At 39.8% G+C, this 13,020-nt stretch overlaps 1 protein-coding gene across 6 annotated transcripts in view; it reads left to right on the top strand.

The window, feature by feature from the left end:
• pde5ab (phosphodiesterase 5A, cGMP-specific, b) overlaps positions 1 to 13,020 on the top strand; it is an 89,899-nt gene that overhangs the window by 57,173 nt on the left and 19,706 nt on the right. For 5 of the 6 annotated variants that reach the window (XM_051428968.1, XM_051428970.1, XM_051428971.1 and 2 more), the window contains 5 exons: positions 4,852 to 4,960; positions 5,062 to 5,146; positions 6,552 to 6,727; positions 9,172 to 9,231; positions 12,827 to 12,973. In XM_051428968.1, the coding sequence (XP_051284928.1) occupies positions 4,852 to 4,960; positions 5,062 to 5,146; positions 6,552 to 6,727; positions 9,172 to 9,231; positions 12,827 to 12,973 (577 nt within the window). The remainder of the gene's footprint in view (positions 1 to 4,851; positions 4,961 to 5,061; positions 5,147 to 6,551; positions 6,728 to 9,171; positions 9,232 to 12,826; positions 12,974 to 13,020) is intronic. The other variant, XM_051428966.1, reaches the window with a different exon arrangement.

The following is a 13,020-nucleotide window of genomic DNA, read 5'->3' as shown; positions in this document are numbered from 1 at the left end:
TAACCAACACTTTGCAGTCATTGCAAATTGCAAATTTACAATTTGTAGGACACACTTTGAAATAGTTCCAAACCACAGACATCTCATGCACCGGGCCAGCAAGCTTGTTAGTCACGGTTAGCAACCAACCAGTCTAGCGTGTAGTTGTTGTTGTTATACGTCATTAAGTGCGCGCCGGTAAACGTCCCATTCTGCGCTCATGCAGGCTCGGAAATGCTGAAGCCTACAGAACAAACATCGGTTATAAAAACCCGATACCGATAATTATATATATATATATTACATTTTTTAGTGAATATCGGCCGATAATATCGGAGGGCCGATATTATCGGACATCCCTATATATTACCACTCACAAAACCACTTGTTATATGAAGAATCATTGAAACATTGTCAAAAAGCTACCTTTACATCACGACCATTAACAAATGAGAACACTGTGGCATTGTCTGTGTGTTTTTTCCAAATTAAAGCCCCATTTCCATTAAACTTTAAAAGTTAACAGTGAAGAATGTGGGAAAAAAATCACAATTCAGTGTCCACTCAACGTTTTCAACCACCTCTCACAGCCTTTATTATGAAGACCTTGTAAACTCTAGTATGCAAATGAGGCATTATCTAGTTATTTTGCATACAGAAATCAGTGAATAAGTCATTTTGTTGACATATTAGAGTCAAAGGTTTAGAGACAGAGGGAATTTTAGTTGTTTCTTTTTATCACTCCATAAATGGGGGACAAACTCCTGGGGACAAAATGTGATATAAATCATGCTATGAATGATATATAAACAAAGCCCTCAGTAAAAACCTTCAGAATATAGATAGGAATAAAACTGGAAGTTTTGGTGTATGTAAGTGCTACTGAAGCAGAGTTCTCTGGCTGTGAGAAAAAAACTCAGTATGGAAAAAGACACAACAGGTGAATAAGGTAATTTAACTAATAGATATCCCCATGAAACTTCCCCAGTGGATTACTTACAGTAAGACCGTTTTTTGTAATACAAGTTTTCTGAAATGTTTTGTTTAAATATGCAGATGAGGCATTATTTGATGCTAACTTTAAGTGAAACCTACAGGCACATATAGACAAAGTGTGATAAAATAAATACCTAAATGTGTATTTTGGGTGTTTCATTTCCACTACTCTGAAAGAAGACATGAAAGACAAAAAAATGTCTGGTACATAAATAAAAAAAACTGTGTTTTTGCCTGTAGTGTCTCTGCTTAAGGGTGTACAGGCAGGGAGGTTTGGGATGAGCAGAAAAGGCTTGGAGGAGGCTACAGCTGCAGAGCTTCCTGACATCAACTCGTGCTCCAGGAGGAGTGAATAAGCCGTAATGTGATTTAAGACGCAATGAGATATAAAGCCCTCCCCTTTCCTCCTTCTTCCCCCGGCCCCCCTCATCTCCAGGGTGGCCTGGCCTCCCCAGTTGCTACGCAGCATCTAAAATTCAATCTTAATATCAGCCCAAGCAACAGAACTGGACTGTGTGCATGTGTGCACAGTTGTGTTTGTGTCAACTTACCAATATATGAGGCCTATACTGGTCTTATATTAGGTTTTGGCCTCAGTATGGTCTACCTGAAATACAGATATGCTGCACATTGATGGATTACATAATCATAGTAGAATGTATTGTTTATACACTAGGTATGCAAGAATTCCTTAACCTGATTTGATAGTAATGAGAGCAGATCAGTTTTTCCTTAATTATGTACTGTATGTGCTTCAGTTACAACTACTGTGTAGGTTTCCAATACTGAATAAGTAGCTTCTCCATTCTGACAAGAATAAACATCTGGAGGATATGCTGAATACTTGGAATTCCTCAAAATAATATTTGTCAGAAATGGTCAGATTCATACATGTTGATTATTGGGACAAAATGTCAGCTCGCAGCTGCTTTAATTGAGGTGTTTTAGTATCAAACCAACATCTACATCAGATTGTGAGCATCCATGACATGTGATTGTATGAATAAGGATACTTAGGAACTAAGGAACAATTATAGCATTATAATTAGAGAAATTAAAATAAATAAATTGGCCAAGAAACTCCAAATACTGTTTGAAATAATAAAACTTTGGTTTGACAAAATTTTAAAATAATGCCAGCCATAACCTTTAAACACAGGCCTGAATAACACCTAAATTTCTTTTTTTTAAAAAGCTCACAGTTGATACTGATATATCTTCATTGTACTGAGAACAGGTTCACAAGCAATGCTTTCTATCAGGTTTTATTGACTCTATTCTTGCACTAATACCTTCTCCAGGCAGAGATAAAGCTAAGAGACATAAAATCAATAAAACCTGATAGAAAACAGTTTGTGACCTCCTTTTTTTGGTGGTGGACCTGTCAGATCTTGTGAGCTTCCTGTTTTGAGGTTTTTCCAGGGTATGAACAGATCGAACTGCTTTTAAACCCATCAAGTGGATATCCTCCAAATCAAATCGGTTAAATCTGCGTGTGCAAACAAAGCTCAGTATGTAAGTGAGCAAGCAAATAGAGGGAAAATAGGCAGTTGTGAAGCTCCCAACACTGTCAGGGATGACACAAACCAGATGTCTTATCTTGTCTCGTCCCCCATAACGTCTCATTTTTTTACAGCCTGCTCTCGTGGCTGTTTAGATCTAATAACTGCCTTTAGATACCGCTGTGTGTATGTGCTGTTTCACTGGGAGGGCTGCGATATGGCAAAACCGGGTAGCTCCAACTGGGGCCAACGCGGGAGGGGAGGGGCCCCTGCAGGATGTTAGCTTTGACCGTCTGGAACCGCAGGAGGCTTTTTATAGTGACATTAACCTCGGGCTGCGGCTTCCCAACGACAAGGCGCCTGTTTCGCCAAAGCAGGAAATTCAGTCGAGCTGAACCGATGTTGATCCGGCTTGCAGGAATGGCAGGCGGAGCGTTTCAGGTTGACAGAGTGGGGCAGTCAACTTTTTCTGGATCTGGAGTTTGATTGTTGCCCCGAATTGAAAGCCAGCGTAGTGCTGTCATGGTTTTTAGTGATGCCGGTGGCTATTCTGTGGCCTCATTTAAGTCAATCACCGAGAGAAGGAAAGGAAATGTGGATTTTAGTGTGTTTGGGTAATTAAACTTGAGCACAAACGCACGTACTGTGCAGCATGTCCATCTGAAGCGCGTGTGTGTGAGAGAGAGAGAGAGAAAGATAGAGAGTGAGGGAGAGCTGAGGCCAGTCTGGACAGAACACATTGTTATAATTACCCTGAAGCCTTAAAGTCATCCAAAATGAAACTGTTTATGGATAGAATGTTGGAAACCAAGCAAAACACACACACACAGAAACACTCACAAAAGTATTCATTAAACAAAAACACAGTGTCATACTTAAGTAGTCAAAAATAAAAATACTCAAATAAAGTACAAGTACCTCAAAATTACAGTACAGTGCTTGAGTAGTGCTTAGTTACATACTGCTTTTCTGTTACTCCCTTTTTTTCTCCCAAGCACACACCCACTGAAACACACGTTTTCTATTTGACGTCCTTTCTGTCATCCACTAACACACTCTCATATTCCCTCCCACTCGCGCACACACATACCGTCCTGCCGCAGCACTACAGCCAAAATCCACTGGCTTTTGCCGTAACCTCATGTTTTGTTTATATATCCATTTTCCATCATTTATCATTGCAGTATTATAGCTGACTCTGTGGTCGGACTTGGAGCAAGTAAAGATAACAAACAGGCTTATTAAGCGCTGACAGACGTGACTGACTGCTTCAGCTCTCAGACCTGAGCCAGGGCACGGGGTGGACTCAGGTGCAGCCTTGCGGCTGCAGTTCTCTCATTAACCAGCAGATGTTTTATTACTCAGTGCAGTCGGCCCTGGAGCTTTAGAAGCAGGTTTAGGGTTATAGTGGTTGCCGGATTGATCCAAGGCTCAGCTTGGCAAAGCTGAGTGAAGGAACAGTCCAAATGAATCTTCAAGGTGTCACTAAGAAAGTTTCTTAATCCGTTCAGAATCCATTTATGTTCCAAATACAAAAATATTGTAATGGTGGATTTCTACTCGAAATGCTCATTAACTACTTTATATGTTTTTTTGTATGTCCAAATTAAATGGATAGTTATAGACTAAAATGTTTTGATTTCACAGCCTGCAAGTGTGTAAGTGTATTTTAGCACTCATGAAGCTTGTTTTCAGTAACAACAACAGCTGTTTTCAGCCAAAAAGATAAATCCACTGTACGACACCTGCCCGGCACCAAACAGCAGAAAGACAGAGTTAGCTAGCTGGAGATCATAGTGGAGCATTTAGCAGCTAAAGAGTCAGATATATTTACCTCAGGAGTTGGTGGAGCCCAAAACAGAGCTAAAAGCATAGTGAATATTAAACTCACATTCATCAGCTGGACACAAACACCACTCCAAATGAATGCAAATGTTGCTCTGTGTCTGTTGGTTGAAGTATGGAATTGGTTGCCAACACGTCAGCCATATCAATTTTATGAGGTGATAATGTGTCAGGGTTACAATATTTACTGTTTGTCGTGCTGCCCTCAAGTGTCTAAACACTATTATTATTTAAATCTGACAGGCTTAGACACCATGTTTTACATCAAATGTATATATTCTATATTCATTGTGTATCATTTTATAGCTTCACATTCACACATCTTTGTTGGGTTTAAACAATAAATATTGGCAGATGATTCTGTCCAACATGACTTATAAGTGCATTCGAAGTCCATACAACCCCAAGCTAACTGTCTTAAAATAGGAAAGTGTGTTCTAGTACTGGATTGGTGCATACAAACGTGGTGTTTCTTCTCATTATGAATGGTTCATTATGAAGTTGTTTGTGTGGTTATGTGTCTCCTCAGGGACTGTGATGTCAGTCAGATTAACTACATGTACGCCCAGTATGTTAAAAACACCATGCTGCCTCTCAACATCGCAGACGTCACCAAGGACCAACGCTTCCCCTGGACAGTCAGTAAATGTTTTCTTTTCTTTTTCCGTTTCTTTTTCTGTTCTTTCCTCTCCTTTTCCCAAATTGAGTAATTATCCATCTTCTCGTCGTCCTCTGACAGAGTGAAAACCCAGATCACACCAGCAACCAGATAAAGAGCTTGCTCTGCACTCCCATCAGGAATGGCAAGAAGGACAAAGTCATAGGTAGGATCTCTCCCTCTCTCTTTCCCTCTCTCTCTGTGGAGCACCCTTTAGAAGTACAAAACCACCTTTTTTTCATCTGTTCATGACAGTAGCTTAGCTGCAGTAAGATCTGCCTGGAGAACACCAGCATGGACCGATATCGGTTTTTAAGATGCACAGGTTTAAAAAATAAAACCGCAGCAAGACGTTGGGTGTAGACCATCAGCACAGACATATAAGAGGTCTTTCTAATTAGTGGTTCCTTTAAAGTGTATTTTCATTACGGAGACTGCCGGTGTCAGCATCACATATTGGCAAACATACCCAGAGAGTACTGAGCACTGTGAACATTGATCCCATATTGCTTCAGCTGTGGTTTTCCAGTTACTGTTCAAGGCAGGGATGTAACATCAGCACCCAGGGTTAGAGGCTTTAACAATCTTAAATTATAGCCCTGATAACACATTAAGCCCGCATAGCATTACCGCTTTTATAATTCGTCCATGAATAGTCCTGCCACTCCATCCATCACAGTGATTATCATCAGCATAATCAGCCGATAGCTGCTCCATTAGTTGGCTATGAACGTGACTAATGACCGTGGATGTCCTTCGGTGATGAAACAAAACAGGTCCTTACGGCCTCTCCTCCAACCTTTAAGAGTCCTGGTGATGGGCAAGATCAAAACAGCTCAATTTATTACAATGAAATGCAATGCATCCTTCTCCTCTAACAGATTCATTCAGACAAGCTCATTTATTGCTTCATGAATACATTATTGGCCTTAGAGATGCAGTATTCTGTTCCGTGTCCTTATAAGGCAAAAACTGGTTGTATCTCATTTTAGGATAATGTAACCAGTTAAGGCAGCTTATCATTTAGACATTCAAGTAAATTAAATCTGTCCAAATGAAATAACCAGATTCAATAATCCCAACTGTACGCTAGCTGTGAGCTAGCTAGCAGTGGGTGCACCGATGTCTTTGGGAGTATAGCTGTTTGTGTTCAGCTCAGCCTCTGACTGGACTCACTAGACTCACTAACTCCAGTTCTTTCTGTTCATTTTCCTCTCTCTCTGTTTCCCAGGGATACATGCAAAAGTTGAAATATTTAAATCTGTACAACCTTGCCCCAGATTTTAGGGATATGCAATACATAAGCACAAAACTAAAATACTGTAGGATTTAAACTAGATTTTGACAGGGACCCCGTTCAAGAAAGGGGCTTGAAATTTAACAGTAAAATAAAAAGAAAACAAAAAAAGTAGTCTTCATTTTTGAAAAGGATACAAAGAAACATTGATTTTTGTTCTCCGTCGCATAGCAACAGTGTTCTCAAACCACTTAAACACCAAGGATAATGTGTGCTAAAACTTCCGGTGTCAAAAATACAACCTTTATGTCTGTTCCTGTGTTTGTCGGTGTAGGTGTGTGTCAGTTGGTGAACAAAATGGACGAAGCATCAGGCAGCGTGAAGGCCTTCAACAGGAACGATGAGCAGTTCCTGGAAGCTTTTGCAATCTTCTGTGGCCTCGGCATCCAGAACACACAGATGTACGAAACAGTGGAGAGAGCCATGGCCAAGCAAGAGGTCACACTGGAGGTCAGCCTCATGCACACGTATTTATTCTTATTGACAGTGCATCTTGAAACTCAGTGCATTATGTGGCCCATACTGACCTGCGTACTGACCAAATCCGATTTGTTCTTGCAGTAGTATAGGACAGAAAAATTCTCCCTTCCGACCTAAAAAAGATAATAAAAGTATAAGTATAATAAAATTAAAGAAACCTAATTAGAAGTATTTAGCTCCATAATGAAAAATAAACAGGATCAAACTTGGTTAATTTAACTGGCTGCCCACCCCTACAACTCCCCAACAAGGAACTGCCAGAAACATGGCAAATGCCACATCTTACACAGCATTAAGAAGACAATTAAACAGTGTGTCTGAGAAATAAAGACATGACATTCCACATTTAATGAGTTTTGTAGCATGTTTAGAGCACCAAATATGTGATTCATTTCGATCAATAATGATATTCGGAGCGATTCCAATAAGGCACAGTCACTGCTTGGGCCCTAATAAATCACTATATCAGAGGTACCACCCAGTAACTGGATATGAGCATAACAAAGAGGTAAAGACTGAAAATCAATATATATAATTTCATAACTTAATGTGTGTGTTTTAGTACCTCTGTCTTTGTGAGGAATCAGTTTGAATAAGTTCGCCCAGTTCTCACATCTTCAGAGACGTAGTTTTAGGGTTATGGTTACGATCAGGTTTAGGTTACAGTTAGGGTAAGATTTAGAATTAGCTGTTTAGTTGTGATGGTTAAGATGAGGTGCAAAGGGGGAGGCTTCATTATGGTAATGAGGGTCCTCACAAGTACAAAAGTATAAAAGAGTACCGTGTGTGTGTTTATGTGTGTGTGTGTGTGTGTGTGTGTGTGTGTGTGTGTGTGTGTGTGTGTGTGTGTGTGAGAGCATCTGATAGAGCTTATATGTGGGTGTGTGAGTGACAGTGATGAGGCGATGCAGGAGGACTTTTCAAGCTGCTTCTTGACACTTTCCTGCCTTCAGCCTCTGTGCGTGACAGACAGAAAAGCACAAATTCATTATAAGTTAGCCCACACACGCTCACAATTGACTATTACACCTTCTATTCAGTCTCACGTACCTCCCCTCTCCTACTTCCAGTCACATGCGTGCACACACACCATACTGTACACGCTGGCTGTTTTCAGTGTGTGTTCTCAGGTGGTGGAGCTGTCAGCTTCAGGGTGTCAGAGGTGACGTCTCCTCTCGCCTGCAGCTGACGCCCGCCTCCTCCGCTGCCCAGCAGCCTCCACTTTACCCAGTTCAACCAGGCCAGTCCAGGCCAGTCTCCTGCTCACTCTGCTTCGGGTGTATGTGTGAGAGTAGAGAGGTGGATTCATGAAAAAAGGGGACCGTTTTAAATTGAAATGTTAGTTACAACATCTGTGTTAGATCTGGTTCAAGGCTTTAGCAGGTTGTCCTTCATACCAGGGAAAGTATAGCTGTTAGAAAATATCTTCAGTACTTCAGTGACTGACTTTAATATACTGCCATCACTCTAAGTAACCATGGCGAGTGATTGAAGACTCTCCATAGTGGAAATATACAAATTATACTGTTACCAGGCGCCAGATATCAAAATAGCAGCAAATATAGCTTTGAAGAAACTGGGCTAAAAGACCATTGCCATTGCTTGGCGCCAGTTAATATTCCTATCCCCATTTGATTTATTACAGGGTTAGATACCACAGTATGAACACTGTGGCAAAATCTCTGACTAGTTCTATCCTAACAGCATATTAAGGGGTAACAATACTGGGGAAACTAATAAGAAAATGAGCCAGTGAGGATGAGATTATCAATTATCAAAAACATGAACTGTGTTTCTTTTCACTCTATTTTCTCTTTTATTACTTTCTGTTGTGAAAATTAAATTCCCAAACTGCCAGTGCATGGTGTTCTTTGTTTTAGTTTAGACACAAAAGATACAAGGCTCTTTTGCTATAACTCCAGACTCTGAACTTGACTGACGCATTTGATAGATGAGTGGCGCCTCTTTTTCCTTTCCTCTCCTGCTCATCATGAGCTTCACACGTCTATTTGACGTCGTTCCCAAATGAGTCAGATTCATAGATCTTTTCCAGCAGACATTTTGACTTGTCATAGCAGGAGAAGCACAGTGGATAATAATAACATTAACCCTGGCTCCCGCAACTGTTGCAATGCCATGCAGCATTTAATAATGTTCTTGACCTGCTTTAGACAGGTCCAAATATGTGCTGTGAAAAGGTCTATTCTTGCTCACCACAAAGCAAAAAGTAGAACTAAAGAATTGGAGATGCATGGCAGAGAGCAGTTGTGTATGCCCTGTGTGTGTGTGTGTGTGTGTGTGTGTGTGTGTGTGTGTGTGTGTGTGTGTGTGTGTGTGTGTGTTTTCTCCAGAAAACCTGATATGACCCAAAGTTTGCATACCTCATCTTTTCTGTGTGCGTGTGTGTGTTCCAGGTCTTGTCCTATCACGCCTCCGCCGCAGAGGAAGAATCGCGGGAACTCCAGGTAACCGCGGTAAATTAAAATTTATTCATTTAACAATACACACTTACATGAACATTAGCTCCCACCAATGCATTGATGACTCAATACACAGCCATTAACACACACAGTGACACACACACAAGCAGATGTTGTCCTTCAGGGTCAGAGGAAGCAGTTTGTGTAGATGAGAAACGGTCATGTAACGCCACACCACACCACTGAATCAGCAAGAAAGGGCCAGTCTAGGAACTCTATATGGCTGCTTTCCCCACAGACGCACACATGCACACACATTTGTAGTGGAAATCATTGACCAGTGTAGCACTAAATGCATTGAAGTAGTGTGTAATTAACCTTGAATGGACTTTGACTGACATGAGGCATCTGTGTTTGGTGTTTGGCACATTTATACAAAATAGGATGCATGTGTAACAGAGCCATAGTTATGACTTGGATGATATCACAATATCTGCATCCATCGTTCATCTCATTAACTCCGAGACAGACAAATGTGATTTTTTGGACATTGTCTACGGTGGCTATGAGGTGCAAAGCACATTTCAGAAAGCGTAAGTTGACTATTTTTGAAAATACATTGAAAAAGACCACACAAACAGTATTTCAGAAAAGTCAAAGTTGACATTGAAGTTAAAGAAATTAACGAAAACAATATTCAGAAAATACAAAGTTTCAGGAAAAAAATTGCAGAAATCCTTTTACAAAGGCTAACCTCTCAGAAAATGAATGAACAGAACAGAAAATGTGTCAGATGATACAATATTTCAGAAAACTAAATATTTTGGGTAACCCTAACAGCACCTATGAAAACACAATATTTCAAAAAATTTTAAACGTTGACATGCAAAATAAATCAACAAAAACTTCCTTCAGAAAACTTGACATTTCAAAAAACTTAACCATTGTATGACTACTCAAATCAACAGAATTTTAGATAATCTGACATTTTAGAAAACCACATAGCATTTAGTGTTCCACTGGCACAATGAAGATAAAATTACACACTTCATCTTTATATTACATGACATTACATATTATGTAATGTAATATTTCACTGATGCAGGCAAAGTTTCAAAGAGAGACCAGACAGTGTTGTTTTTGTCCACTTGTCGTAGGTGTTCTATTGTTTCACTGTCCGTGCAAAACAAGGTTCTTCAAAGCTCTCTTCATGCACAAACACTTTACTGCGTAGTTATTTAAACAGAATAAAGAGCCTGTGGAGGCATGGCAGGAGAATCACAGTGAGTCTGTTAATGCAGAGCAGACAGCCTTGTAGAGAGTAATAATAAAGTGGTTAGTTTGGATTTTATCTGTGCCTAGCCATGTTTCAATGAAAGCTTTTTGATTTATTCATCTTCTAATTGTCCCACAGACGTCTCAACAGGGTTTTCCCCTCCACATGTCAGACCTCTCAGCAGCTTTGGTTCTGTGACTCTATTGAGACAGACAGCTATCTTTCTTCTTAGTTTCATTTGTCCTTGGGTTTTTATTCTATTAACCTAGCCTTGCAAAAAAGTGTTGCTTACGTTTTTCGCAAAACTGCCACCCAACTACTGTCACATGCACACCCTTTGTTATGGTCTGCAAGACAGGTCACATAAAGTAACTGTATGAAACTCTAAAGAAGTAGATATACTCTTAGTGTTGTGATTTTTTACAATGGACAATTATTTTTTCAGCTTTTGTAAACATACGACAAGGAGTTTTTGACTGGTTATGAAACTCAATTTAATACTGATGTCTTTAAATGACCTACATTAACAAATAACACCATCAGTTAGAAGATTAGCTATTTCTATATAGTTATTTTTAATACCTGCCACTGGGTCTGATTCCCCTTGAAATCAATGAATTGAGTCGGTGGAAACTCTACCGCTTTTGTCCACAGAGGCCGCCAGAATCAACACGAAATGAAAGTTCCTAGAAGTCTCTCTAAATAAAAAATATAGTTGTTTGCATGTAATTTCAAACTAGAACGATTCACATCACACACTACAGAGTTTACACATTTGAATGGCAATAAGAGTTATGAGTGAACATGAAGTTATACATTAATAATAATGATGCAAGGTAATGTGTATTGCATCACTTTTATTATCCCTTGTTGACACTATTATTAGTCTCTTCATTTCAGTCCTACTTTAATGACTTCATGGTTTATGGTTTCTTGTAAACAAACATAATAATTGTTTTATGCTTAACAAACGTCAATCCATTTCCTTCCTTATGAAATATTTGCCAATTAAATTTTTTTTATCTACATTGTGTATATCCATGTTTGCAAGCAAAGTCTTCTTCCGCCTTGTTTTTGTAGAAACATTAGATTTTGTTACGGCCACAGTCAGTCAGTGGGATAGCATGAACTCATCTGCATTAGTGTGAATTTCGTCAGCTGCATGCTTACGCGTACACGTGTGTCAAAACAAAACATGGGCCCACTCATCAACACATTGCTTGCTAGCACCTCTAGTGGTCAAACACTCTGCAGGGTCGCTTTAAGTTTTACTGTAATGTCATTATTTCAAGTGACATTTTTTTTGTTTAATCTAAAATGAATTTGTTTTATTTTAATTATAAATGATATGACCTTATCTATGTGAGATGTGAGAGGAAAACATTTGCTGGCTAGCCAGGTGTTTGCAAATTTGAAGGGTTTTTTGCTCATCAGTGGAAACCACAGTCTCAGTTCCTTCAGGTACAGTAACATTGTCAATCATCGAATGATTGCTGAGATCTTGGAATGCAGTAAGATCGCTAAAAATAGGCCCCACAGCGGAAGAAGCACTACTGATCATATGATAATACTGGTTGTACAGGCCAACAGATTATCACTTTATTTGGTGGTAATAAAATAAGTGCACTCTGCTAAATGTGGATATTTACAACAGACGGTTTGGGTAATAATTTAACTACTGGTGTTTGTTTTCTCTTTGAACTGGCCATCTGCATTTGTACACAAATAACACAAAATATTAAAGAACCTCCCTGCAGCCAGACTGTCCAAGGATTTTGTTAATTAGCTCACTTGTAAGTATCTAACTGGTTTTCTGACGGCACTCCAAGTTAGCTTTCCAAATATGAACCAAACAGTGCAGCCCAGCTTTCACACCAGTCACAGCCTTAACAATGACACCACCTCAAAATGCCTGTTCTCCTCTCCTTGTGGAGAAGTGGCCGAACTAACAGCATAACCTGATTAAGAGGCCTCCCTTGGGTGCGAGAGAGAGGATGTGTCACTTGGTATCTAGGACACAGGCTTGATTTTTCGGGTGCAATCTACCCCAGAGACCACTACATACAGTATGTGTGACACATACATAATTGCGTAGTTTGGGCTGCTACTGTAACTGCAGCAGCATTTCTATGCCAGTTTTGTCACATTAAACAAAATAAGAATTAAAATTAAGATTCTGGAAAATAACTACCATGTGATTAGTTCAACTAAATAATGCAGGTGATACTTCAATATTCCTGCGTGTTTATTGAATCCACAGCCTCCCTGAATGTCCTAATGTTTGTTTATGTGTGTGTGTGTGTGTGTGTGTGTGTGTGTGTGTGTGTGTGTGTGTGTGTGTGTGTGTGTGTGTGTGTGTGTGTGTGTTTGAAGGTGGCCACAGTGCCGTCAGCCCAATCATTGCGTCTCCTGGACTTCAGCTTCAGTGACTTTGACTTGTCAGACACCGAAACCACGCTGGGTACTATCCGCATGTTTGTCGACCTCAACCTGGTCCAGAACTTCCAGATGAAGTACACGGTAAGAACCTGGGATGTTCTTAAAGCAGATTATATTATAGCAATTTC

The sequence above is a fragment of the Dicentrarchus labrax genome, unplaced genomic scaffold (genome assembly GCF_905237075.1).
Source record: "Dicentrarchus labrax unplaced genomic scaffold, dlabrax2021, whole genome shotgun sequence".
Lineage (NCBI taxonomy): Eukaryota > Metazoa > Chordata > Actinopteri > Moronidae > Dicentrarchus > Dicentrarchus labrax.
Note: the sequence above shows the minus strand (reverse complement) of the source record. Positions and strands in the feature narration are given on the sequence as shown.